This window comes from Vicugna pacos, chromosome 13 (assembly GCF_048564905.1).
Source record: "Vicugna pacos chromosome 13, VicPac4, whole genome shotgun sequence".
Lineage (NCBI taxonomy): Eukaryota > Metazoa > Chordata > Mammalia > Artiodactyla > Camelidae > Vicugna > Vicugna pacos.
The window spans coordinates 60,678,364-60,705,317 of record NC_132999.1 but is presented as its reverse complement, the minus strand read 5'-3'; the positions used below and the strand labels follow the sequence as shown (position 1 = coordinate 60,705,317).

The following is a 26,954-nucleotide window of genomic DNA, read 5'->3' as shown; positions in this document are numbered from 1 at the left end:
TCATGCCTGTGCAGTGTTGAAACTATTGCTCACTTTGCTCGCTCCTTTGTCTGCTTCTGTTTTGGTGGGGCTCCTGCCTTTCCGGCCACTCACATGACTATCGTTCATTCAACACAATTTTTTGTAGAACTTTTAAAGGCTTTATTTGTTTTAAACATTTTAACTTTTAAAAATTTTATTTGTTTTTAAGAACTAGAATTTTGACTACATAACGCATTTCCAGTGTTAAAATAAATAGCAGATTAGGCTATGACAGGACAGTTTTATTTATTTATAATTTATATCACTTACTGCTTCTAAAAAGGAGCTGAGCAGCTTGCCACAATACTGTATATATGGTGAGGCTGTTAAAAAATGAGAAGAAATAAAAATCTACGTGACAGGAGGGAAAAGTAAATATACAAACACACAGGTATATACTTGTATAATGTGGTTATTGTAATTTAGTTTTGAAACTTCTGAAAATCAAGGTAATGAGAGAAAGAGAAATTGTACAATTTTTATTGTGGTAAGAGAAAGCTAATGGTTCATCAGGAGGAACTTTTTTTCTAGTAATAAAGTCTAAAGAAATTCTAAGAGAAAAGTATTATAAACATCCTGATACAAGGATATATGTATTGTTTTCAACAGGTCTTTAAGTACAAGGGAGAAATGTTCTTCAGAGATATATTTAGAAAAGTGATCTACCTGCTTTTCATGCTGAGAATACACCATGAAAATATAGCTAAAGTCTTTCCTATGTAGGATATGACTAATGTGGTTCAGGTATATAACTATGTAAAGAGAAATCTGAGCATCCCAGCTGAAGACTCATTATCTAAAAACCCTGGTGAGAACAGCATGGGTACTTGTATTCTGTGCTGTCATCTCAGTGAAAACATAGCTATTAAACTTTGGGTACTGGTTTATCATGTGGCAAGACTGACACATAGTTGACACATAGAAAAGTTTGACCTGCATTCTTGCCCAGCTAGTGAGCTGCCTCTCAGGCAGGTAGCTGCAAAGGTGTGGTCACGGGCAGATTTCAAGAAAGAAAGAACCTTGACTCAATACCAAATTTGAATTAATGTCTGATTGAAACTTTCATTTCTACATTGTAGCTGAGCTGAGTTTATTTTAACCTGGACTATTCTGGGGGTAGCTGTTGTCTTCCACTTTGACAGTAGGAGAACTTCAGTGGAATATTGGGTTTTGAGTGGCAGAGTTGCCAGTGGATCTGTTAAAATAAAATTGTAGGATGTAGCTTCAGATACTAGAATGAATTGACTTAGTAGATAGAGTTTAGTATTAACCATCCAAACATGGAAAGATAAGAAAACAATGAATAAAATTACTTTCATTTAGAATAGTTTATTTTAAGGCATAGGACATAGGAGCTATTGTTTCTTGATACACCTCTTGGTTTATGAGAATAAAGTCATGTCACCAGTAAAAAGGAGAGTCCTTCCTTGATTCTTAATTGCAGTGACAGGAGGACATGTGTCTAATAAACCTAAAAATTGTTTCAGGTTATTTTTGATAGTGGTTAAAAGAAAACAGTTCGGGAGCCTGACTGAGCTAGTCTATTTTAATTGAAAATCTGATCTGTCAGGAAACTTTTCCTATGCAGTCTGATTCCTGGCATTGAGTTAAAATGCAGAAAGAAGCTTTTCTAATATGTGATCCATTTTGAGCTTTCACAGCTTGGCTCATGCCTGATTTTTACGCACAGAGTCAAAGAACAAGAATAGACATTATGTACGCATGCAAAATCATACACACACAAAAATAAATTCTTATATTTTGGGGGCCATTTTACCAGTGTAGCCATGGTCAGTGACACAGAGTATTGGATTCTAAAGCCTGCTTGGTCCTCATGGAACGTATTAGACCAAGAGATGCAAACTTTAATAATAACAAGGAAATTTTCACAGCATCTCAAAATGGGCTCCCTAGCTACAGATATTTATTTTGTTATAATTCATTCTTTAAATTTTATTCAGTAGAAAAGATTATCTTTTAAATAGACTTGATATTGTAAATTTGTGGGGATACAGTCATTTGAGTATTGAATACTGCATTTCTTGGTTTAATTCTATTTTTAGTTGTGACAGACATGTACTGAATAAAGTATTAATGTATGAGAGTTAAGCAAAGTACTGACTGCAATATAGGGCAGAATGAAATCAGTAGAAACATGAGGAATCAACACAACATTTTTAGGGAGCAAAGAGAAGGTATGACTTTTAGCTTAGAAAGAGGGTTAGGGAACACATGACTTAATGCCTCCTGCTTCATAGCGACAGTTGACCTTGCCCTCAAAAGATATGAACCCGATAGGTTGGAAGGGAGATTGAGCTTCCAGGATTGCGTGGTTGGTGTAGTAAGTGGAGCTTGGTAGAGAAGGCTTAAAGTTGGACAGTGAAAACTGAGATCTGGGAAGGAGGTTGGATTGTGGAGGCCCTTGAATTTTTAGGTCATGTTCTGAGGCCATGGAAACCAATTGAAGGGTGGTTTTTTGTGTGGTTTTTTTGTTTGTTTGTTTTAGGATTTTTGGGGGAGAGTGGTGGTAATTGGGTTTATTTATTTATTTTTAGAGGAGGTACTAGGGATTGAACCCAAGACCTCATGTACTCTACCATTTGAGCTATACCCTCCCCCCCCAACTGAAGGTTTTTAAGCAGAGAGAGTGACATGAATTGATCTCTGTTTTAGGAATATAATCCTGGCTATTTTCTATAAAAAAGGGATGTCACAGAAACCAACCAATGAAAAAACTAAGATTATTTTGTTTTTGTTTATTTACTTTGCTGAAAGGTCTGTTTGAGAATTCTTCATCTCTTTAGGCTCCTGATAATCCAGGGTACCGCTGAGGGCAAGTGAGAATTGTACAAGATCAAAGTTAAGCAGTTGAGCAAAAATTAAGAAAAATTCAAATGAATTAGATTTAAATGTTTTATTATCTCTTTATTGTTAGTGAACCCTTCTGGGATTTTTGCTCCATTCCACTTTCCTAATGCTTCTAGTCATATGTCATCAGGAAGGAAAACTGGTCAGAGGAGCAGTCTAGAACCAAAGCTGTGTAAGTGATTTAGAGTATGTATGGTTGCCTTTCCTACTGACTTTCTTCCCTTGGCTCTTTAAAACTTGGAAAATATATTTTAATTTTTATTGTTTTCCTATAACTTCTTAAAAATATTCTGTAATTATTGTTTCTCACTGGATTTTAAACTTGATTTCAGATTTATATAATTGGTTATTTTTTAAAAAGGACCAGGGAGTTTTGAAGCTATAATTCATTGACGGACATCCATTATAAAGGAGATAATCTTTGTAGTTGTAGGGAAGTAACAAAAGTTACACTTGTTATAGTCTATTTAACTGTAGTTCCCTGTTACTGTATAAAATTTTAACTCACTGGTGAAAATGGTTGCAGTTTTGCCACAGGATAGTTAAATCAAAAAAAATTTAGGTTCAGGTTGTTTGGGGAAAGTAATTTTAAAATGTACATGCCGCTTCCAAAGAAGAATGACTGTTAGCTTTTTCAGTTAGGAAGGCATTTGAAATTAATTTTATCCTTTTTCTTTTTGGTTAATCTGTGTGTCTATTTTGGAACAGCTTATGTGTTTTATTAATACCATTCTAACATCAGTCTGCTGATACACAGTAAATTCAACCAAAATATTTTGACTACTGTCAAAATGTGATGTAAGGAATTAGAAACATGATTAAAATTCCTTTCTTGTCCTCAAGAAACTTAAAATTTACAGTGGAGAAAAGAAAAACAACTTATTGTGCCCTAGATAAGGTCAATGAGTTGAGAAGTGTTAAATAGAGAAGTATTTGCATTTGGTTTGGGAGGTTGGGAGAATCTATGAAGGCTTTAGTAATAGGTAGTATATGAGAAGGTCCTGTAAGAAAGACTGAATTTTGAGAAGAACAAGAGAGGAGGAGGGTATGGTCGGTAAAAGGAACATTGGAGCAAAGGTACAGGAGCAGAAAAATATGAGATGCTTTCAGGAAATCCTCTGGTGAGTGGTTGTTAAGGAATGTGGATGGAAGGCAGTGTTTTGTGGCCTTATAAAAATAGGTGGGTTTTTTTGCAGAACACATTGAATGCCACTGTGGGGAGTTTGGTCATTGCTTGGTAGACAGTAGAGAAACTTTGAGGATTTTTAAGTGGACAGTGATATGACAAGACCTATGCTTCAGGAATATGCATCTGGCAGTGTTGCGTAGAATGGATGGAGTAGATGAAAATGACAGAACTGTGTAGGATGGTTGTGGGATGGTATGGTGGTACATAAAAGGGATGGTATGGTGTTGGTAGAAATGGAAAGAGATTTTATAGATAGAATGCATGCAATTTGAAGGTTGATTAGATGCATAGAGGAAGCAAGCTTTTTGGCCTGTGTGGAAACAGGAGAATGGTGAGAATATTAAAAGAATTAGAAAAGAAGTAGAAGAGCTGGGGAAAGTGGAGAGATATTTTGGGTTTGGGTGAATGAAATACCAGGAGAATAGCTAGGTAGTGGAGTCAAACACTATTGAAAAGTGTTCATGTGGGGGGCGTTGTATATTAGAGATGTTAGTATTTTGGTTCCTAGTACTTTATGTCTAAATAGTACTTTACATCTAAAACTCAGCAAGGAGGTTTCAGCCTTTCTTGTCGGTTTGTAAGGTAATCAACAGCATTCAACACTTTGGTAGGCCCTGGATAGAACATAAAAGAAGAAAGTTTTGTTTTTTTAATTTAAATATCTACAATATTCAGTAATTGTCAACATTTAAGTCTCTTTTATTAACACCCCCCCCCCAATATCATGCTGTTTTATTGAAGAAACTGGGTGATTTGTCCTGTAGATTTTTCCGTGTTCTGGGTTTGGATGATTGCATCTTCTAGGTGGCATTTAAATTGTTCCTTTGCTCTCTACATGTTCTGCAAACTGGGGCTTGATTCTAATCAGTTTTTTTTTAAGGGGTGGGGTAAGAATATTTACTAGGTGGTGCTGTTTCCTGTTGTATGTAGCACATCAGGAAGCATAGGCCACCCAGATGTCCCACTTTTAGTGATGTTGAGATTAATGATCATTTGGTTCAGATGTTGTCAGCCTAATTCGTACAGTATAATGTTCTCACATCAACCAACCTTTCATCTAAGGCTTATTTAGTAAGTAGTGATGATGCAGAAAACCTTTGTATCAGTAAGGTTGGGAAATGCTGACATTCTAATTCTGTCATTTCTTCTGCATCTATCAGCTGAATGTTTTCTGCAAAGAAAAACTTGCCCTCAGTGACTATTTGGCTGTTCTGGAATATAGTTTACACAGGATATACAGACTGGATATGCTCCATTCTTTTGTTTTATTTGCCAGTTTTCAGAATAATGAGGTTTGTGAAAGTATTGTTATAAATCTATGAATTTATATATTTAATGTTTTTCAATCCATATGCAATGTGTATGTATGTATATATTTTTATGCTTCAGTTATCTCGTCTTTGGCCAGAGGGAGCCTCTTTAAGTTGGCACCTGTGTCCTTTTGCCATGACCCCATTCATCTTTGATTTCTTGCTTGTGGTCATACTGAAATGTCCCAGGATCATCTTGAAATTTCTTGCCCATACTTGGAATTAACCATTTTTTTCAAGGAATTCAAGTTCAAAGAGATTTTTTAAAGGAATAGAATTTTCACTTTGGAAAGCTATTAAAGAACAGTGCAAGATAGAATACAGTCCTATAAAATGATAGCAGTGTTCTTAAAAAGCAGGCTATATAGTGTTGTAGGAAATACCAATGATTCCTGGAGTGTTTGGTTGGTCATTTGGAAGAGGTAAGACTGGAATTGGGCCATCAGGTAGAGGAGAAAATGAAGATTCATAGGCCCATTGTAGGAGAGAAATGGAAAGAACGTGAAAGAAAGTGAAAGAACGTGAAAGAAAGTGAAAGAACGTGTGTGGAATAGTAACGGAACTTGACTAGAGCACAGAGTACTTTAATCTTGTAAGCACTGGAGAATAAGAGAAGGTTCTTGGATTTGGAAGTGAAATTGAAAGTCATGCTTTAGAAAGGTTAGTATTGCAGTAGGGTTAAGCAGTTGCTTAAAGCAGGGTTCTCAGCTGGAGATTGCAACATAATCTTTAGAAAGTGAAAAAAGCAAAACAAAACAACATAGGTGGGGTTTATCTCCAAACTATTGAACAGCAGGCTGGAGGAGTCTAGGCTCATTTGCTTTTCAAAAGACCCCCGTGTGGTTATTTTGTGCAACCCCATTTAAAGGATTGTTGGATTAGAACTAAAAACTCCAGTTAGTTCCGCTATTACAAGTAGGCTAGGCATGAGGTAGTAAGGACAATGGGAATAAGAGGAAGGAAGGGATAGAAAAGTGCAAATTTATGTTTTAAAAGTTTTCATATGGTATTTCATTAATAATGTTAACACTAATAAAAGGATTCAAAGGGAACGATACAAAGATGACTCCAAGATTGATGGTATGGGGCCAGACAGAAATGAGGAGATTGACAGAGATTGCTGGTTTGGGGAAGAAGATGATGGGACATGTTGAGTGTTGAGATGATGGCTGTATGTTAAAATGAACTCTAGGGGGTTGAGATGCATCCTATGTCTTGTTTTTTGTGAATGCTTCATTTGCTCTATTTTGACAGAGTACTCACATAGTGACTATAGGTCATGCTATATCGATGGGGAGTGTTAATAACTAAGCTTTCATTTGATAAGTGTGATCACAATAAATGTTCAGTATATCAAAAGAATAACCATCTGATTAATGTAAACTAAAATGTGAAACAGTCTGGAAAAAACATTGTAGCAAATATGATAAGATCCATATCAATGAAAACCACAAACAAAAGATTAATATCAATAAATACTGTAATCATTTGAAACAAACCAAAAAATGTCAGTAAACCAAGTAAAGGACTTAAATAAGTTCATGTAAAGGATGATTATCCAGGTAAAGAATAATTCTCACAACTGGGAAGTATAATTCATTAATTCATTCTTTCAGCAAACAAGTTCTTTTATCAGATACTGTTTCAAGTGCTAGCAGAGGAGGTCTTGAGCGTTCTGGTGGTTGTATAAGAGCCGGACAATAGACATGTTCCAAAAGACAAGAATTCAGATAATGATAATGCTGTTAAGAAAATAAGATAGGGTTTTTATTTTGGCCTTTTCCTGTGGAAAGCATTAATAGTAGTACAGCTGAAGGTTAGCATTCCTAACCTTTACTTAATTATGTGGAAAACAATTAGTCAGATTTTAAATTCTGTTGGAGTTCCTTGGTAATTGGACCCATAAGTGTTCTTCTTTTTTAGTTTTTTCTTTTTCTCAGTTCTTGAAGATGTTTGTATAACAGATAGAGTGCGAACTGAGATCTTTTGTTTTCTTGTGGAAATTACTTATGTGGGTTCTTGTCACAGAATAGTGTTCATTTTGTTCTGTTGGGAGGGAAACTATTCCTCTAAAAAATGTTCACATTTTTTCCTGTGGCTTCATTCAGTAGTGAAATGTGATTTGATTCTGCCATGAGTCAGAGGATAGAGCTTGGGTCTCTTGGAACCTTCTCGGTTTATTGTACAGGGTGGTTGTGAGGGTCAAATGAGATACATATGAAAGGGCTCGTCGAAGTTAAAGGAATCCCTGGATACCTACAAGTTAAAGAAGCTAGCTAGAGCTTATCTTTGTTCTTTGCTGTTTAATTATATATACATCATGTAACTGGATGTTTCAAACTGTAATTAAAATATAAAAAGTTCAGTGCATTTCTTTTTAAGACAGATGGGAAGTTACTTGTTAAAGGAACCCTCTTTAACAAGTAAACATTTTGGGTTTGTTTTCATGTATTACTGAAGATTGACCCGGAAAAAGAGACCAAGGAAGATGTTACTTTCCAGTTAATATTTATTTATTTTTAAGTTCAGGGATTTTTTTAGGTATGATAAAGAGAAAATGACACTGGAATTTGACACAACACTGTAAAATGATTATGAATCAATAAAAAATGTAAAAAAAAAAAAAAGAGAAAATGGACCAGGAAAACAATTTACCATCTTTAATTTTCTATTTTTTACTATTGAGATACAAGGTTTATAGAGAAGAAAAAGGATGAGGTTTTTAGAAATGGAAACAAATAGTGCTATGATATAAGATAATAGCTCTTACGCTCAAGTTAACCTATGCTTTCTTTAATTTTGACTACCTTGTATGGAATTTTTTTCTTTTTTCAAAGGAAACTTGAACTTAACTTCAAAAGAAGATTTGATTCTTTATTTCTGGACTGAATATATATAACAAGACCATCAGAATGTCGGGAGCCTCAGTGAAGGTGGCTGTCCGTGTGCGACCCTTCAATTCTCGAGAGACGAGCAAAGAGTCCAAATGCATCATTCAGATGCAAGGCAACTCAACTAGTGAGTTCATGTTGTTTTCTATCAGTTCTGTCTCATTTTTTTGTCCTTCTCTCTTTCCCTTCCTGCTGTGCTCAGAATAAGTGAACATTTGGGTATTTATTAACACTTTGAACTTTGCTGTTCTGAATGATATTGAGTACTTTCCCCTGTGATGTTTGCTATAGCATATTTAAATATGGACTGTTTATTTTGTTCCTTACAATTGAGAAGTCCCTGGAGAACTGAACTAATTTAGCTAGTGTTATTAAGTTGAAGTCTTAACAGTAGTAAAGGTGTAGGCAGTGAGTTTTAGTAAATGGTGACATGAAAGACACCTACTGAGTCTCCAAGATTATTTTTCTTTCTTGATTTTAAATAGCACTTGAGCTTGCCAAGATGGTCTTAACACTTACTCTCCTTCCTTATAATAGTTCTTTGAGTTGAGCAACAGATGCAGATCTAACAGTAAACTTGCAAATTATTACTAAAATTATCAGTCTTTGCTTCCTAGCTTGTTTCTCTATATAATTGCTTAGGTAAAAAATGACTGAAGCTGGGTGTTTTGGTACTTGTAGTAATTACTTGACATGGATCTCTAGGCAGATTGTTACTTAAAATAGTGGTAGGTTTTACTATCTTGAAACCTATAACTTTGTGATAAAGCAGAGTTTTTGTTCTTTCTGACACAAGTTAATGTTGAATTGTTGGGGAAACAATTCTGATCTCATCTATTTGTGGGCCATTTGCCAGTGTTTTATATAGAGGATTCTCCCAGTGGGAAATTAAACTATATATATTTAAGGTGTACAGTGTGATGCTTTGATATGTGTATACATTGTGAACTGATTAGCACAAACTAATTAACATGTTTCTCATTTTTATTTTGTGATAAGAACACTTGAGATTTACTGTCAGCAAATTTTACATGTACAATACTTTTTTGTATATATATATATATATATATACTTTTATTGACATATAGTTAGTTTATAATGTGTCAGTTTCTTGTGAACAGCATAACGCTTCAGTTATATATGAACATACATATATTCATTTTCATATTCTTTTTCACCGTAAGTTACTACAAAATATTGAATATAGTTCTCTGTGCTATACAGTATGAACTTGTTTGTCTATTTTAAATATATTAGTTAGTATCTGCAAATCTTGAACTCCCAGTTTATCCCTTCTGACCCCCTTTACACCCTGGTAATCATAAGTTTGTTTTCTATGTCTGTAAGTCTGTTTCTGTTTTGTAAATAAGTTTGTCCATATACAGTACATTATTATTAATCACAGTCATCATGCTGCACATTAGGTATCCAGAACTTACATCTCATAACTGAAAGTTTGTACCCTTTGATCAGTAGCTCCTCTTTCCCCCCCAGCCTCTTGTAACCACCATTCTATTCTGTTACTGTGAGTTTGACTTAAAAAAAAAATAGATTCCTCGTATACAACTTTGAACTTTCCATTACTTTATACATTTCTGAGCTTGCTAAATAGGATTTGCAACACTCTTTTTTTTAAAATGCAACACTGTTTTTTAAAAAAAAGATTCAAAATTAGGAGTCGTAACTGCTGTACCATTGTTTTTTGCATTTCTTTGTCTGTGGTGCCATTAATTCTGTGAATTATATATCCGATGAATAGATTGTGAAAGAAAAAGAGATGCAAAATTTAGTATTGAATTGTACACTTTGTGTGGGTTAACTTAATGGTACATAAATTATATATCTCAATAAAGTTGTTTTTAAAAAGGTCAGTATTGATTATTTGCTCCTTTCTTAGTTTGAGCTAGGCTTATAATTGAACTAGAGAACAAATGTTTGTGTTCTCAAGTGTCACTCATTCAAGCTATGTTATTATTTGTGCTTCATTTTAAAAATTATGTTTTATACACTATATAACTAAATCCTTGCGTGAAGCCTTGCTAATCTTCCCTGTGTTGTTCCAATTTTCATATAGGTGCTGCTGAAGTGAGCACACTAAATCCTGATTATTGAGCCACTTATTTCTCTCTGGAAAATATGTTTTAATTATATACAACTTAGTATGGAGGCATTTTTTGGTCGTTGGTGTTGCCTCTGAATATGCTGGTGTATATCACAAGTTCTTTTCAAAGGTGGACTTTAGGAAATCCTGGATCAGGAGCCAGAACTGATTCCAAAAAGATCTACTTTCCTCTGATGTTTTGCATACTGAAATCTCCAGTGTCTTGGAGTTGGATTTTCATTAATAATTGAGATGTCTGTTGCTGCCTTTCTTACAGGGTTGGAAATCTTACTAAAAACTTTTAAGTAGAAAGTGAGTATTAAAAGGCCATATCATGAAATGCAAAAGTCAGTTTATCGTATAATAAAAACAAATGGAAATTTTTATTAGTACAAGTAGTAATACTAACGTTTTTTCCTTGATGACAATCATTTTAGAATGCCCACATCTTAAATGGTTTGTAAGTTTATATTCATTGTCAAGATCAAATAGCAATGCCTTGATTCCCCCCAATTTTGATTTATTTTTATGAGTAGGTAGGACATTCACAAGGTATAAAGTTCAAAAGGTGCAGAGAGTATACAGTACAGACATGCCTCTCACCCTATCACATAGTCAACTGGTTCCTCTTCCCAGAAATAACTTGTGTTAGATTTCCTTCAAGAGATAGTTTAAGCAGCAACATGTTTTTCTAAGGTAGTTTTTTTTTCCCTTTTAATTAGTGATAAGGTATAATAGTAGCCTATTTTTCAGTCTTGACTGCATTGTATATTTTAAACACCTGAATAAAACTACTCATGTTTATATCTTGTAAAGGTTGGGTTTTTTTTTTTTTTACCATAAAAGAATATCCTATAAGTTAATAGGATTTTACTTACCAGCAAGTATCTACTATATGTATAAAGGTATGCTGAATACTGGATAGAATATTAAAAAAGGTAATCTTTTGCCTGTCTAGAATAGAACTATTAGTGTAGCAAAATTAAAAAATTTTTCTATAGTTCTGGATAGTTACATGAAATGGATCTGGGTCTGCTTGATTTTCTGACTTTGATATTGTTTTTGATCATCTGGATTAAAAGCTCACTAAGAGATTACTGATGGCTAATAAAAAAGGCTAATGGCTTTTTTTTATTGATGGCTAATAGAAAGATATGTTTCTAAGATATGTGGCTCTCTTTTTGACCTTATTATTTTGATTGCATAGAAAATAATGTCAGTTTAGGGGAAAAAAGTAAAATTATCCAAATATGGTGTTCACTCTGGATGAAGGATTTCAAATGTGTTTACTTGTAGTAGATAGCAAACTGAAGAAGACAGGAAGATTCCTATCCTCGTTCAACATCTAGGGTAGGGCCATAAATTTTGAAGTTTGTGAGGATGTAAGTTCTGTTTACTGACTCTTGTTTATTTCCATGAAGATCTCTCCAGAATTATTGAAAATATTTGTCTGTCTTTTGATGAAATATTAAAGAAGAAATGCCTAGTTTTTATTTAAAGTAATCAGTATGGTTAGAATAGGCCTGGGCATGTTGTGCTAGTCCCATGAAAACCAGTCTGTGGACCACCATGCTGAATTACTGATGACTTTTTCCATCATATTTTGTCTAGAATCTTTCTAGACAATAGGCTGAGTGGCTCTGCTCTGCCTAGCTCTTTTTTCTTTTCCTTCCTGTTTTGAGAGTCTGCTATCATGTGAGTCTGTAGGCATCACAGAGTTGCATGTACCATAGGACCCTGCCCTTAAGGAGCTGTTAAAAATTTGTAATAAGAGAGATAAGACATACCAAAAAAACCTCAATACAAAGTAAAAGTGATCAAAGTGATACTTGCCATAAAAAAGGGGTTTTAAGAAAGTGCAGATGTGAGTTTGGCAAAGGGCAAATGTAAAATTCGTAGATGATAGGGCATTTCAGCTGGACCTTGAAGATTTAAACTAAACATCCAGTATGTTTGGGGAAAAATTTGGAATTATAGCTTATTAGAACTTAGTGTTATATCTGGATAGTTACGCCATCTGGCTATATAGCACACTGCCTCTTTGCATTTAAACATTCAGCAGGAGAAATTTGTGACTTTTAAAATATTAGTCTCCTGAAACAAAAATCCTCATTAGATGAATCAGCCTTAGAAGAAGTTTAGTTTTCTAGCCGAATACTTACTTTGTCATGGTATAGAAGGTTTTGGGTAATTTTGGTTCCTTTGAAAGGTGTTTGTTCTTGGAGAGCTAGTTAATCATATCAGAGACTTCCTCTAGAACTTTTTTTTTTTTTTGAAGGAAAACATATTTATTGTGTAACCTTTAACTATTGTACAAGGTAGAATTTTTGGTATTTTTAAAAAGTGTTCGACTTCTATTTACAGTTTTATATGGCAGGTTTTTTTTTTAGTAATTTGACTTAATATGTAATCCAAATAACTTTTAAGTGAGAGATTTTAAGTGAGCCAACTTGTTATGTTTAGATAATATTAATGGCTTGTTTTGAAAAAAAATGGGTTTAAGATTGGGAGAGAACATGGATTTTGAACTTAGAATTACTGCAAAAACTGAAATGAATTTGCTGTAGCCACATGTGTTAGCCGCATTAAAAGTCTGCTATGCTGGCAAGCTGGCCTGGACTGCTGCTCACAGGGATTATAGCTGATTGCAGATGGAATGCAGTGGAATGTTCCTGCCATAAGGTCTCTTGTGAAAAAGTAGAAGAGGGTGAAGAATACTTTAGGGAATGTGCCAAATCTGAAAACTGAGTAGTGGCGGTTTTACTCAGGCACTTTCTGGTCTTGAATATTTTCCATAGCACAGATAAATGTTACTGCCTTGACATTTTGGAGGCCAGAGTACATACAAATAGCTTTGTTTAATAATACCCATTATATTTCAAGTTTCTCCCATGTTGGAAGCCTTTTTTAAATTGTCTAATTACTTTAAAAAAGGAAAATGGGGCAAAATTAATGCTCTACCTGCTTACATTTATGGTTAGGTTATAGATGTAAATCTGGAGACTTTTAGACTGCATAAATTCTGCTCTGAAAAACAGGAGGTAGATAGAGCTGGTTCTCACACGCTCCTTCAGGTGATTAAACTGTGATCTTTTGCTTTGTCTTTAACGTGGGAATCTGTCTTTAGCCTTTTGGTAAGTCTCCTTCATATTTTTATTAATCTTCCTTAGCCCAGGATCATTTTTTTTCAATGCCCAAGTATTAGGTGGGAAAAATGAAACTCTGTTGTTTTTGTTGTTCCTGTTATTTGAGTACATTGTACATTTTAAAAGGCTTTTTCATGCACACATGTACATTTCTAAACCAAATCTTGTGCATCACAACTGGTGCAAAGAATGATTTCATGTTCATTAATGAAAATTTGGGATGGGGGAAGGGGAGGGACAAAATGGAGATTTGGAAAGGAAGACTTTTGAAAGGGATTCTTATATCTGTATGATTTTTCTAGCATAAGTTAATATAACTACGTGAAAATAAATGTAAATGCATATACATTACCTTTGTGAACATTCTGGAAAATAAAGAAGAGGGAAAGAAAAGTCACGTCTGTTCTTACCTCTTTATAGCCTATTGCTGCACTTCGATGGATTTTTGTTGTTGTTCCTACTAGGTTAAATGGGTGGAGTCTATGTAATTTTGTATTCTAGTCTTTTTTTGTTAGTCTTTAGTTTTCTTCTCTCTTTAGTGTTAACCTAATTCTCACTTGCATTTTTCTCTGGGTTTCTTTATTGGGGTCCATGGTTAGACTTCTGAGTATCTTTCAAGGTGGGTACCCTTTGAAAATATATGCAAAATGTGTTATATGCATTTTCTAGGGTGGGGGTAATTATTTTCAATACATGTTGAGAGAGAGCTCTGTCCCCTCAGAAGGGTTAAGAAGCACTAGTGTCACTAGCCTAGCATCAGAATGTCTCCTTAAGTCTTTTCCAGGATAAACCAGGACGTAATTAGGTCAGACTAAGTTGTCAACTTTGTAACGTAATATTCAGAGTGCTTCACAGTGAGGCTGGAGAAGTAGGAGGCCAGCTCTTCAGCTACTACTTCTTCACCTCCACATCACATGCTCTGACCTTGGAGATGGAATGTGCAGTGTTTTTGTTTGATTTTTTTTAACCTACCCTTTTTAGGATTCATTTGGTGAACTGCATATATCACTCATGCCCAGTCATGATCTCTCAGTAACCTCTACCAATGTAGTGCCTTTCACTGAGAGTCGCTAAAACTACTGAATATTTGTGTACTTAATCTAACAGCACTTTTATTTTTAAAGCCCCAAACTGGAAATAATCCCAAGTATCCATCAGCAGGGGAATAGATAAGTAAATCATGGTACATTTACATTAGTGTATTAGCGTATTAGCAAGGAAGAGAATTACTATACACCCATACATGGAAGTCATAAACTATAGCTGCACAAGCAAGTTGTAGAAGCAGTTGACTCATTTTATTTATATAAAATTTAAAACATGCAAAACTGTTTTCTATATTATTCTTTACCCCATACAAACACATAGGATAAAAAAGTAAAGCAATAATGACAAAATTCTGCATGCTTCAGTGGAGGGATGGTGGGCCAGAGAGATCCGGGAGGGTCATACAGTGGAGCTGCAGGCGTGAGAGTCATGGGCTGGTGGGTACCTGGGGTTTTGCTTTATTGTTACTGTTTATACTCTACATATATTTTATATCTACTAAATATTTAATTTAAAAAGCATAAAAGCAAAGGAAAAAAATCTTAATCTTGCAAATTGAGATGCTATGCACCCATGTCTGTCTAGACCTGTGACCAGGGTGTATTGCATGATAAGCACAAGAACATGATATGTGCCTCCTGCCCCCCTTTCTGAAGTCTTCTAACCACTTTTTGACTCCCTTTTCCAAAGAGAGGAATGTTTACTTCTGAGGAAATTTTATTATTGTAGTGTTTTATTATTTTTTTGGCAGTGGGGGGATAGATATTTAGGTTTATTTTTAACAGAGGTACTGGGGATCGAACCCAGGACCTCGTGCGTGCTAAGCATGTGCTCTGTCTACCACTTGAGCTATACACTCCCCCTGGAATGTTTACTTTTAAGTTACATGTCCGCATTGACTAAATGACACTCATTTGGTCACTGGAATGTAGGAAGATAAGCAGCAAGAAGGTAAAGAGGCTTATATGGTGTAAGAGGAAGAGTTAAGTAAAATACATTGAAATCAGCTTGGGTACCAATGGTATTAAAATTTAAATTTTTTTTTTGACATAAAATACTTTTCCTGTAGTCAGGAGTTGGAGCTATGGCATTGAGGGGGGTGTGTGTGTGTATGTGTTGGGGGTGGGGAAATAAAGATACCCCTGAGATGATACTGTTTACTCAGTTGGAGTTGATTGAAACCAGTTTTGTCCTTTAGAATGACTTGGTAAGGGAAGGTTCAAGTCTTGCACTGTTAGTGGCCTTCTCACAATTTTACTTGGTATTTCATGACTTCTCAAGCAGCAGCTTGCTAAGCCAACGTTCTGTAACCTATCCCTCTGTTTATTATGTTTTTCTTCTACTAGGATAAATTCTATGGTCCTAAAGAAGGGCATTAGATTGCAACCTCTTCTAGATAAGATAAATTAATTTATCATTAACTTGTTGCACTTGTTCTTTTAAGTATTCTTCAAGAACATGATTTTAATGGTTATATTGTATTCTGTTGTCTTTATAAACCATAATTTATTTAGCTCATCACCCATTATCAGACACTTGAGCCTTAAAACCACTTTTTAGGAGTTCTGTAAAGAAGATTGTAAGCTCCACACAGCTGGGGAAGGAGTTGTTTTTAGAAGGCAATTTATGCAGCTGTCTACCTGGCATCTCTACCTGCTTGTCTAATAAACACTTTAAACTCGACGTGTCCAAAACTAATACTCTTCTCCAGTCTTGCTCACCTGTGTTCTCCCTCAACTCAATGAAAGGCACCTTTACCTCTGTAGTTGCTCAGGGCAAAAATCATGTAAGCATCCTTGACCTTTTCTCTTTTATTCTCTGTCCGTCATAAAGTCCTGTAGGCTGTGCCTCAGAACATATCTAGAATCTGACTTTCCACTCCTTTTAGTGCCACCACCTTCAGTAACCTCCTGACAAGTCTCCTTGCTTTAGCCCTTGTCCTCTAGTAGTCTTTTCTCTATCCTTTTAGAATGAAGGGCAGATTATTTTTTTGCTCAAAATTTTGAGATGATTCTCATTTCACTCAGAATAAAAGCTCGTTTGTGCAGTGATCTCCCTTCTCCCTTTGCCAAAAAACTTCTGTAGCCTCCTTGGTCTTTCACTTAATAATATATTGGGTACATTTTCCCAAGTCTAAAGTATTCTTCGGGAACATGATTTTAGTGGCTATGTTGTATTTAGGAATTGTACATTATTTAGTCCATCCTCTGTTATCAGACATTTGAGCCTTAGTTTCTTCATTTATTAAATGGAGGTGCTGCTAATGCCTACCCAGCCTGCTGTCTCGAGGAGTTGTGAGGTTTAAATGGAGTCAGGTATACTGCATAGATGGTATTTGATAATTATTTGTTAAATTTTTTTTTGTGGTTAGTTTTGGTACTAAATTGTTATTTTTAATGGGAATATAAATCTAAAGGCAGAAATAGTTGAACCTGTTACTAAGTTGGAGGAGGCCTTTGGTGTTGTGTATTTGGAACTGTTTTTTTATTACAGTGTGTAATTTAAACTTCTTTAATTACCTAAGTAAGTTGTTTTCACATCTCAATTCCAAAACAGCAAAGAGAGAAGTTTGAAAAAAATCTTGTAGAAAACCTGCTGCTTTGCATCTTACTGTTCTAGTCTTTTGGGGTTGCCTTGATTATATCAACAGTCTACTTCATGCAGCCTTTATGTGTGCATTTGTTGCTGTTTTCAAAGGGGAAAGTAACCATGCCCCCCCCCCCTTTAAATGCCTTCTTTGAAATTCTCAAGAGATGTTTTGGAGTTCATTTTTGAACGTCTGTGCCAGCCAACATGGTGCTGATTGCTTTTGGTAGTTGCCCAGTGAAGTGTGAAGCGCTGCACTGGGAGCTGGCAAAGTCTGGAGTGCAGTTAGTGAGACCATGAGGGGACTGCTGCTTTCAGTCGTGTAGTAGGCAGAGTTGGTACTCATGGATTTAATTTTTGGTAGTATATCGACAATGTGCTTATTTTACGGAAAAACATTTCTGGTGGCTAAAAACTGTTCTTTGTAGTACTGTTTAGGGGTGAATGCTATGTACATATATGTGTAAGAATAGGAAATATGAAGTTATGTTTTTGAGAGCATCTGTGGGAAGTTAGATTTTTGTTACTCAGCAAGCATAGGCTGGGAGGCACCAGGGTCTCAGAGTGTTTTCAGTCTAGTCTTTGAGATAAATAATTGAAGCAGCATGATGACCATTATGAAGGCATTAGGAGAGGTATCCAAATAATTGAGGGGCAGGGCCAGGAGAGGTAGAGAATATCTGGGAAGCCTCTTTTTGTTTTGGCAGAACAGAAGACTGTACTGCCAGAACTAGCAGAAGCTATGTAAATGAGGAAATGATTTAACTGCATTTACTGTTTCCCTGTGACATTGTTCTGGTCTGATACTCCATAGATCCTTTTGTAACTGAATAAAATTGAGGAGGCAAAATGGGTGAAGGGGAAAACAAAAGCAGCTTTTACTTTTTAAATTGCCTTTTAGTGGGGAAAAACCACCACATTTAGTAATTAACAACAGCAATAAGAAACACGTAAAAAAAAAAATGTAAGCTGTGCCAGCCGCAATCAGGCACTACAGACTTTAGCCCATTTAATCCTCACACCAATCTTGTAGCAGATACTCTTATTTTCCCTGTTTCACATATGAGGGCATAGATACTAGCTAACTTGCCTGGGGTCACACATCTGGGATTGAGAGAACTAGAAAGTGAATTGGTGCTGTCTGGGTCCAGAGCCCTCAGTCTTAACCTCTGAGCTATACATTTTGCTTCTCAAAATATTAAGTTTTAGTATTCTGTGTAGTAATACTGAATGTCTGTGTCTAATTTGAATTTAACTGTTAGGTTAAAATTTATCTGGGTGTCACTTCTTGATGCAGGGAACTTACGAATAAAAAGGGCATTATTAGTCGAGATATCTTTGTGCCACTTGGCTTAAAGGAGAGCTAGACCTTTCTAGTCTTCAAGATCATTTAAAATTTAATTAGGAAGAGCAGAATTCTTGTTAATTGAGAGTTTGTTTAATGTTTACTGTAGTAGCATATTTATTTTATACTTAGTTGATGACATTGTGACACTGCAGAGTTGGTAGCTTTTTTCTTTTTTTCTCTTCTATTGTATGTGTAATATTCTGGAATTGAGCATACAGCTGACTCTGGAACATTGAGGGGTTTAGGGATGCTGACCCTCTGCGCAGTTGAAAATCCACCTATGATATATAATCGATCCTTTATATCCACGGTTCTGCATCCACGGATTGAACCAACCCCGGATCGTGTAGAATGCAGTATTGACTTTTAAAAACTCTGTGTATAATTGGACCCACACAGTTCAAACCCATGTTGTTCAAGGGTCAGCTGTATAGAGAACATACATAGTACATTTATCCTGTTTTATAAGATTTGGAATCTAAACGTGATTTTAAGTGAGTAAGGAGCTTTATGATTTACGTCTTTTGCTCAAATCTACTTTATGGCAATATGCATTATACCATTTTAGTATATTTTTGGAAATACATTATTCTGAGCAGGGGAGGAGGCTGCTTGTAGGTTTTGGTTTTATGGTTTTGGAATATAAATGGTGTACAAATGGTGCCATTTTTCTTAAATTTGTATATAGAAAGCTGTTGGAAGAGGAAGTTTGTGCTGAATTTATCACTGGGCTTTTTAACAAGCTCAAAACATGCCATGTTAGAAAAGTTAATATAAAGTTACATTGTTGCCACAATGATATGTTAATTGTAGTTGCAGGCAAAATCTGTAGTAGTTTGCCAACAACAGTGTAATTGCTACATAGAGTCTTTGAGATATTAGATAAACAAATTTATTCTGGAGAATAAAAGGGCTTTTAAGTACAAATCTTGTTTTGACTGCCTTGTTTTCTAGGGCTTAGTAATTAAAAAATTATTTCTGCATCTTGATGCTGAAGTAACAAAGTTGGAAAGAAAGCAAGGAAAAAAGGGGGTAAAGTTGGGGGACTTAGCAGACTTTGTAAAGCTAAATTTGAAGGGACTCCAAGAAAGAGAATATGGTCTATGATTCATCAATAAACTAAAGCTTATGGACCATTTTGTGGTAGTCATTTTAAAGGCATTTCCATTTGTCTTGGTTAAGGGCCTTTACATGAAAGATGCTGTCCTGTTCTTCACTCTTCTCGAGGTCTCCTAAGGTAAGAAATGTCAGCTGCAGTGTGAAGAATAAAAAATTTGAAGACAAAAGGGGAAAGATGTGAAAGGTGTAGGGAGAAGATACATGTGAGGTCATCTTCTCTTTGGACTTGGGAAAGGATACAATCAGATCCTCATTTCTGAGGCTGTCTTTCTAATGTATGAAGGGGGACTTAAGAAAACAGCCTTGAAACCAGATGAGATCTGGATGGTGAGTCGGGGGCCAAGGCCCAGAGGTGAAGATGAGCTGAGTGAGTTACTGGGGAAGTCAGGAGATAGTCTGAATGAAGACTCCTCAGGAGTCTAGAAGGAGGTTATGATAATAAAGTCTTGTAAATAATAGTGGTTAACATGACTTGACTTCATTTGTCTCTATGCTTTCAGGACCCCCTGCTCTCCTGGTTGCCTTCCTCCCTCACAAGCAGTTCTCTGTTCTTCCTTTCTGCCTGTGTTAAAAGTACACCAGGACTTTGTTCTTTTTGATCTTGTCTCTGTCTCCAGAGAAGACAGATTTCCTAAGTGATTTCATCTAGGCTTTAAATGTCATTGAGGTGATGATGACTCCCAAATTTCCTTCTCCAGCCTGGACCCCATTGTAGAACTCCAGACTTGTCTACCCAGCTGCTAACTTAAGTTAAACTGCACTTAAAGGCCTAGGAAGTATCTCAAACTTAATATGTCCTCAACAGAATTGTTTTCCTCTCCTGCCCAGCTAAAATGGCTCTTCCTTCAATCTTACCCATTCTTTTAGTTTCTCAAACTAAAAACATTGGAGTCAGTCTTGGCTTCTCTCCTTTTCTTACAGGCCACATATAATTCATCAGTAGGTCAGTCCTATTGTCTCTGCCTTCATGATCTATCCTGAATTCAGTTACTTTTTACTGTTTCTACTCTTGTCCAAGTCAGTACTCTAGTGGCTTCCTGTCTTTCTGCTTCTGCTTTTGTTCCTATGCAGTAGCCAGAGTCGTATTTTAGAAATGTGAATCAAATTGCTACCCCTCTGCTTCAAATCCTTTGTTGGCTTCCTATCATTTTTAGAATATAACTAAAAATCCTCACCTTGGCCACAGGGCCCCACAGAATTTGACCTCTGACCAGCTCTCTGATTTCACAGGTCATTATTGTTTACCCTTCTAACTACCCTGGTGGTCTTGCAGTCCCCTGAACGTCATTCAGGTCCCTGCTCATATACCACCTACTCAGATGTGGCAGCCTGCCCACCCTTATCTAAAATAATCACTCCTACTACCTCCACTGTCACTTTGTTATCTCCTAACATTTGTTTATTTTTCTTCCCCAGGTTATACTATCTCTATTGGTTAATTATCTGACTTCCTGGTTAGACTATAAGCTTCTTCAGGGCAGGGACTGGTTTTTCACTAGTTACTTTCAGGCCTGAAGGCATGGTTGGCACTCAGATATTTGTTAAATGAATGAATATTTTGAATATTTAATAAGCCCTCATCGATTAGTCATTAATCATCCCAACAACTCAGTAAAGTTAGGCACTATTTTTATTGTGCCCATTTTACAGATAAGAAAATAGAAGCTTACTGAATTTATGTGCCCAAGTTATAGATGAACCCTAGGATAATATTGGATACTTAAGGTGGGGTAGATTAAAGCCTCTGTAGCATTCTGTTTCCTTCCTTGCTAAAATTTTTAATGATTTCTTCTAGAAATAGTTTCTAGGTCAACTGAGGTTTTGATCGTTGAATATTCGGTCAAATTGTAAGACAAAATTCAGTTTTGGATCAAGAAACACAGTGCTTTTGGTATAGTAGTTGACCTCTGTCTCTCCTGGCTGGCTCCATGAATGCCACATACTAGAACTCATGGATCTCTGATGCCTGATGCAGTTCTCATGGGAGTCATTATATAAATGGCAAATGAAAGTTCCCAGATATTCTGCAGTGGTAGTTGTTTGTGTTCTGTAAAATTGGTCTCTGCACTTCCACTCATGCTCTCTTTAATCCAGTATCCACGCCGTAGCCCATCACTTTAATCAAGTCACTTCTGTGGCTTCTCATTGCTCAGGGGTTCACCAGCTTCTCAGATCTACCCTTGACCCTGAGATTTTAGTTCTTTTCTACCCTTTGTTACTCACTGCACTTGAGCCAAACCTGCGTTTCGCATTCTTCTTTTTACCCAAGGGCTCCCTTAGGCAGTTTCCTGGCTCAGTATGCGTATTGCCCAGTGGTTCAGAGCCTTGGAGCTAGAGATGGTCCAAATTTCATTCCAGGTTTTGGCCTTGGGCAAGTGCCGTCATCTCTGTGTCTCAGGTCATCCAGATGTGAAATAGAGATAACATAAGGTTACTTGAAGATTAAATGGGTGTATAATGCTTTACACAGTGCTTGGAACATAGTAAGCATTCAGTAAGTGTTAGGTGTTATTGTCACTTTGCTTAGTTATCTCCTACTTTTCCTTCAGCTCAGCCCTCTCTGTTTCATCAAATCAGTTTACTGACTTAAAAAATCCTCTCTTTTATGTATGTTTCCTTTTATATGTTCCTGTTTATATGTTCTTATAGAACCCTGTGCTTACCTAGCATGGATTTTATCATGATTTGAAACTGTGTGTCTATTTTGTATGATTGTATGTCCATCTCCTTCATTGGCTCTAAGCTCTAGAAGAGTAGAAATAACTCTTTGCTTGCCAGGCCCAGCACAGTGCCTAATACTTAGTTTGTGCTTAATAAATGTGCTCAGTAAATGTGCCCAATGAATGAAAGGGCTGTTTAACTTTTCCTTTCTTAAACAGGATCTTGGGATCTTTTGTGTTAACCCTTCCTTTGAGAAAGAGTAATACTAATGTGGAAGCTAGCATTATTTCAGACTTGGGAGTGCATTGAGTATAATTCCGCAAGGAAAAGGGGTGGGGATTACCGCAAGATAGGCAGAAGGATTAGGAAATTGGACGTGTCCAGATGGATGCTGTTGTAACAGGGTCTTTGATGAAGGTCTTTGAGTGATGCACCATCCTGGATGTAGCTATGATACTCAGCAGTGATTCAACCAGTGCCTATTGAATCCCTGCTCTGTGCTCACCCTTCTAATGGATGTTTCAGGGGAATTACTTGGGAAGATGAATGCTGAGAATATAGGCATTTATTTATGTCTTTTGGTGTTTACCACATGATAGTGCCTCTTGAGTATGTGTCTTGTGTGTGAAATCAGGAATTTGTTTCACACCTACGCAAGAATCCTTATGCAAGGCAAGTTTGTCAAATCTAGGACACTGCAAAAAATTTTGCAGCAATAGGTTTTAAAGGTAAGATACCTCTGTCTGCCATGAGATCCCATATTTCCTATAAAATACAAGATATAAGAGACAGTTCTAAAGACCTGGGGAAGAAGTGGGATTTCCAATGCTTATTCCATTTTTCTGCCTCCATTGTATTTTCCTTTATCCTTGCCCATACTAGTGACCTCCATCAGCACATCTTCCTTTGCCTGTACTGTTTAAAACCTGGTCATCTTTCCTCCTGTTTCCTGCTTACCTATTACTACTGTTTCCTTAAAGTTGTATTTCTGTTCTCTAGATTGGAATTTAGATACCTCCTTTCCCAGAGATTGATATTTTTAGCCAGAAGCTGAATAAGTTGGCTGCTCAGGGAGAAAAGATTCAGGAAGCAAGTGGTGTTGAGAGAGCTACATTTCAGTTCCCAAATGAGCATCACCTACTTCTGAGGTCAGCATTGTGAGTTATACAGAGAGAAGAGTCATGGTTTCCAGCCACAGAGAAATGACAATCTCTAGGGAAAGAGAAAACTAACATATTCATTGGTTCTTTGTGTATATATTGAGTTTCTGCTATGTGTCATGCACTGTCCTGGGAGCTAGAGGATGTAGCAGTGAATGAAACAGAAGTCCTGATCTCATGGAACCTACCTTCCAGTGACTCATATAATAAGTCAGGTAGGCATGAGTGCAGTGAAGAAAAATAAGGCAGGATAAGAGGATCGAGAGTGAAGTGGATGCTGATTTAAATAGGATGGTCAGAAAGGGTCATTTGACAAGGTGTTGTTTGAATAGAGACCTGTATGAAATGAGGGAGTGGGCTAGTCAGATACCTAGGAGAAAGCATTTCTGGTAGAGCAGTATGTACAAAGGCCCTGAAATGAGAATGTGTCTTTAGTAAGAAGGCCAGTGGGACTGCAGTGAGGGGTGAATCTTTGGAGAGGAGGTCACAGAGGGAGTGGAGTTTTTGTTCAGCGTGGAATCGGAAGCCATTGAAAGGTTCACTAGAGGCATGATGTGGAGGTGATCTGGATTACGTCTGAGAAGGAATATTACCTGCAGTGTGGAGATGGGACTTTTCAGGGGCCCAGGGGGAGAGGTGGGGAGCCCAGTTAGGAGGTGCTGCAGTCATTCAGGTGAGAGAGATGGTGGCTTGGCCCAGTGTGGTAATGATGGCGGTGGTGAGAAGTTGTGGGATTCTGGGTATGTTTTGAACATAGATCAGATGTGGAGAGTAAGTGAAGAAAGTTGAAAGTGACTCCATGATCGTTTGTGGAAAATTGCTCGTGGAGGTGGGTGCAGATCTGGAGTATACTGTGTGTCCAGAGAAATCTTGATAGAAGACGCCCTTCTTGATTGAAGAGGGGGTCTTGAAAAATGGCGTGAAAAGGTGGTTTTATAGAACAGGAAGCAATATGAAATATACAGCACTTAAAATAGAGTTAAGTGATCTGACTCTAGTCCTCAAAAATGTGCCTTGAGTTCATTCCTTGAAGAAAAAGTATTGAGTATTGATATGTTTTAGACAAGGCCTGTGCGCTGATGGTGCATGACCCTGGGAGACATACTACATTTGTTACAGGTTTTACATTGGTGAAAATATGTAAATTTGGCTTATATGTTGACCATATTCATTGATTACTGTAACTCCATTCATATATACATGCTTTCTGAGAAGGAAATTAGAAGTCCTACACACCATATTTTAGCTCCGTTGACTTTGATACGAGAATCACTGTGTTAAATATTGCCCGATCTTTTCAGTGGTTCAATTCTCTCTGTATTATTACTGTGAAAGTTGATGACATTTACTGGTATTTTATGTGTATATTGCATAGGTATGAACTATTTTGATTTTTCTTTTTATGTTCCTGAAAATGGTACAGGATTTAATGAAATCAGAATTATACACGACATGGAGGACATTCATCTGAGTGCCTGTTTGGTGTCGGGCAGTGTAGAGAATCCGTAAGACATGGTCCATGTGCTGAAGGAGTTTTCATTGTGTAGGAGCACCAGAGATTTGATGGCACATCTAAAGGACCCCAATATAGTACTTCGACTCTTGCCAAGAAGTAGAATTCTTGTATTACGCTTTAGCGTATCTTATTAATTAGTGAACTTTTCTTGCTTTGATTTAAAAAACATGGAATATGGTTATCATACCCATGACACATTGAGAGAATTTAAAACAAGATAAAATATCTTTTTGAAAATTAACATTTGTGTAGTGCTTCACTCATTTAATCCTGTGAACTAGGTATTATCTCAGTTTTAGAGAGGACATAAAATGCGATACCCAAGGCCACAAAAAATTGAAATATATTTCTTAATTGTTCTTACTGATCCTGGTTCTTTGATTCTAAATCCTATACCCTTTCTATTACATGTACACTCTGTCCTCTCCCTTCTTTTATTAATGATTGGAAACATCCTGTTTCTTAGTTGGGTTAAAGAAAGTGAGTTAGATCTCAGCTGTTATTCAGAAAGAACAATCCTTTGGCACATTTGAAAACATTGATTCATTGTCCGTGGAAGTAATAGTGGAGTTCATGGCTTCTGATGAGCTCAGGTGCTGTCCGTAACATTTTATCATTACAACAGGTTTTTTTTTTCTTTTGCAGTTTTTGGTGTTTTAAATTTTTTACTAGGAAATGTTTCATATATTTAAGATATGTATGTATAAATATAAAGAATAATATAAAACAAACAACTCTATAACTACTGCCCATTCTAACATAGAAATTTATCCTTGCCTTCTGAGTCTTTCTGCTTATACTTCCCCCAAAACAGATAACAATACTGAATTTTACACTTTTCCAAGATGTGTTATATAAATATCTTTTATTTATGAATTAAAATCTTTTAAATATTGTGGGTAAATTTCATCGTGTTTGACATAACTGTTACATAAATAGCTCTTTAAAATTATATTTTGATTTACTTATTTGTGTTAAAATATTTATGTTAAAATAAGGCTTTTGTTGTCTGGAGGCAGATATTTAAAAGGCAGTTTGGTGTAGTGTATAGAGAAGTAGAAATATGTACACATGAAATTTATCTAATGTTAAAACCAATATTACTTCAACAAAAAATAAAAAGCACTCAGAAATTTTGGGGAAAAAAGCAAGAAGGTTGTATCTTTCTTATCTTTCTTTGTATATCTAACACTTAATAACACTTAATAACACACTGCAAATGTGCCAAAAAAAAAGTTTGTTAAATGAATTCGTGCATCCATGTGGTCAGAATAAATAATAGCTAGAAAGAAAAAATAGATAAAAATGAAAGGCAGCTTGGTTTTGAAGTTAGGAAAATTTATTGGATTCAGAAGTTTCAATTGACAACCTGGGAGAAGAGTATATTGAGGAAGAGGAAAAGGATTTCAAGTAAATCAAGGAAATTACTCACTTGTGTAGTTTTTCTTTTTCTTTACTAGGGGAAAGAGAACAAAGGGGTAGAATCTGAAACTAGCCCTTTCTTAAGTTGTTCTTGGCAGACTTGGTACCATGAATGAAATGTGTATGGCTTAACAGATTTTTGACAGCAAATTTCCTAGAGGTTAGAAAGCTTTTATTTTAACTGTGTTGTTGAGTGGTAAAGACTACCTCTGAGGTTATATCCTCCATTTAGTCATTGTCCTTATTGCTGAGCCACTGAAACCTGGAATCTGGTTCACAGAGTATTCCATCTTCTTGATAGAATTTGTGTGTGGTCTTTCATCTTTTAGGAACTATAATTCTCATATACCCAGTTTCAGATGTAGGGAGAGTTCTGAATAAACAATGCCTGCTATACAAGTTGGGGGGTGGTCATAAACACGTGCATTTGCATAGAAATGCCTTACTGTGTTTGCCTTGGTGATCGCTGCATGTAGGGAATGTTTAAATGATGGGTGTCTTGGCTGAGAGTGTGGGCTCGAGCTAGACTCTCCACATTTACATCCTAAATTGCCACTAGCTAGCTCTGT

General features: G+C 36.2%; 1 protein-coding gene and 1 non-coding gene across 6 annotated transcripts in view; one reads left to right on the top strand and one right to left on the bottom strand.

The window, feature by feature from the left end:
- The window catches only part of KIF1B (kinesin family member 1B), a 136,263-nt gene that overhangs the window by 5,191 nt on the left and 104,118 nt on the right, over positions 1–26,954 (top strand). For 4 of the 5 annotated variants that reach the window (XM_072975418.1, XM_072975415.1, XM_072975416.1 and 1 more), the window contains exon 2: positions 8,226–8,406. In XM_072975418.1, the coding sequence (XP_072831519.1) occupies positions 8,301–8,406 (106 nt within the window). In that variant the 5' untranslated portion in view covers positions 8,226–8,300. Of the gene's footprint in view, positions 1–3,043; positions 3,062–8,225; positions 8,407–26,954 lie in introns of those variants that run through there. The other variant, XM_072975417.1, reaches the window with a different exon arrangement.
- LOC116282996 (U6 spliceosomal RNA) lies at positions 10,269–10,372 on the bottom strand. The gene has a single exon (XR_004192543.1). It is a non-coding gene; the product is annotated as a U6 spliceosomal RNA (small nuclear RNA).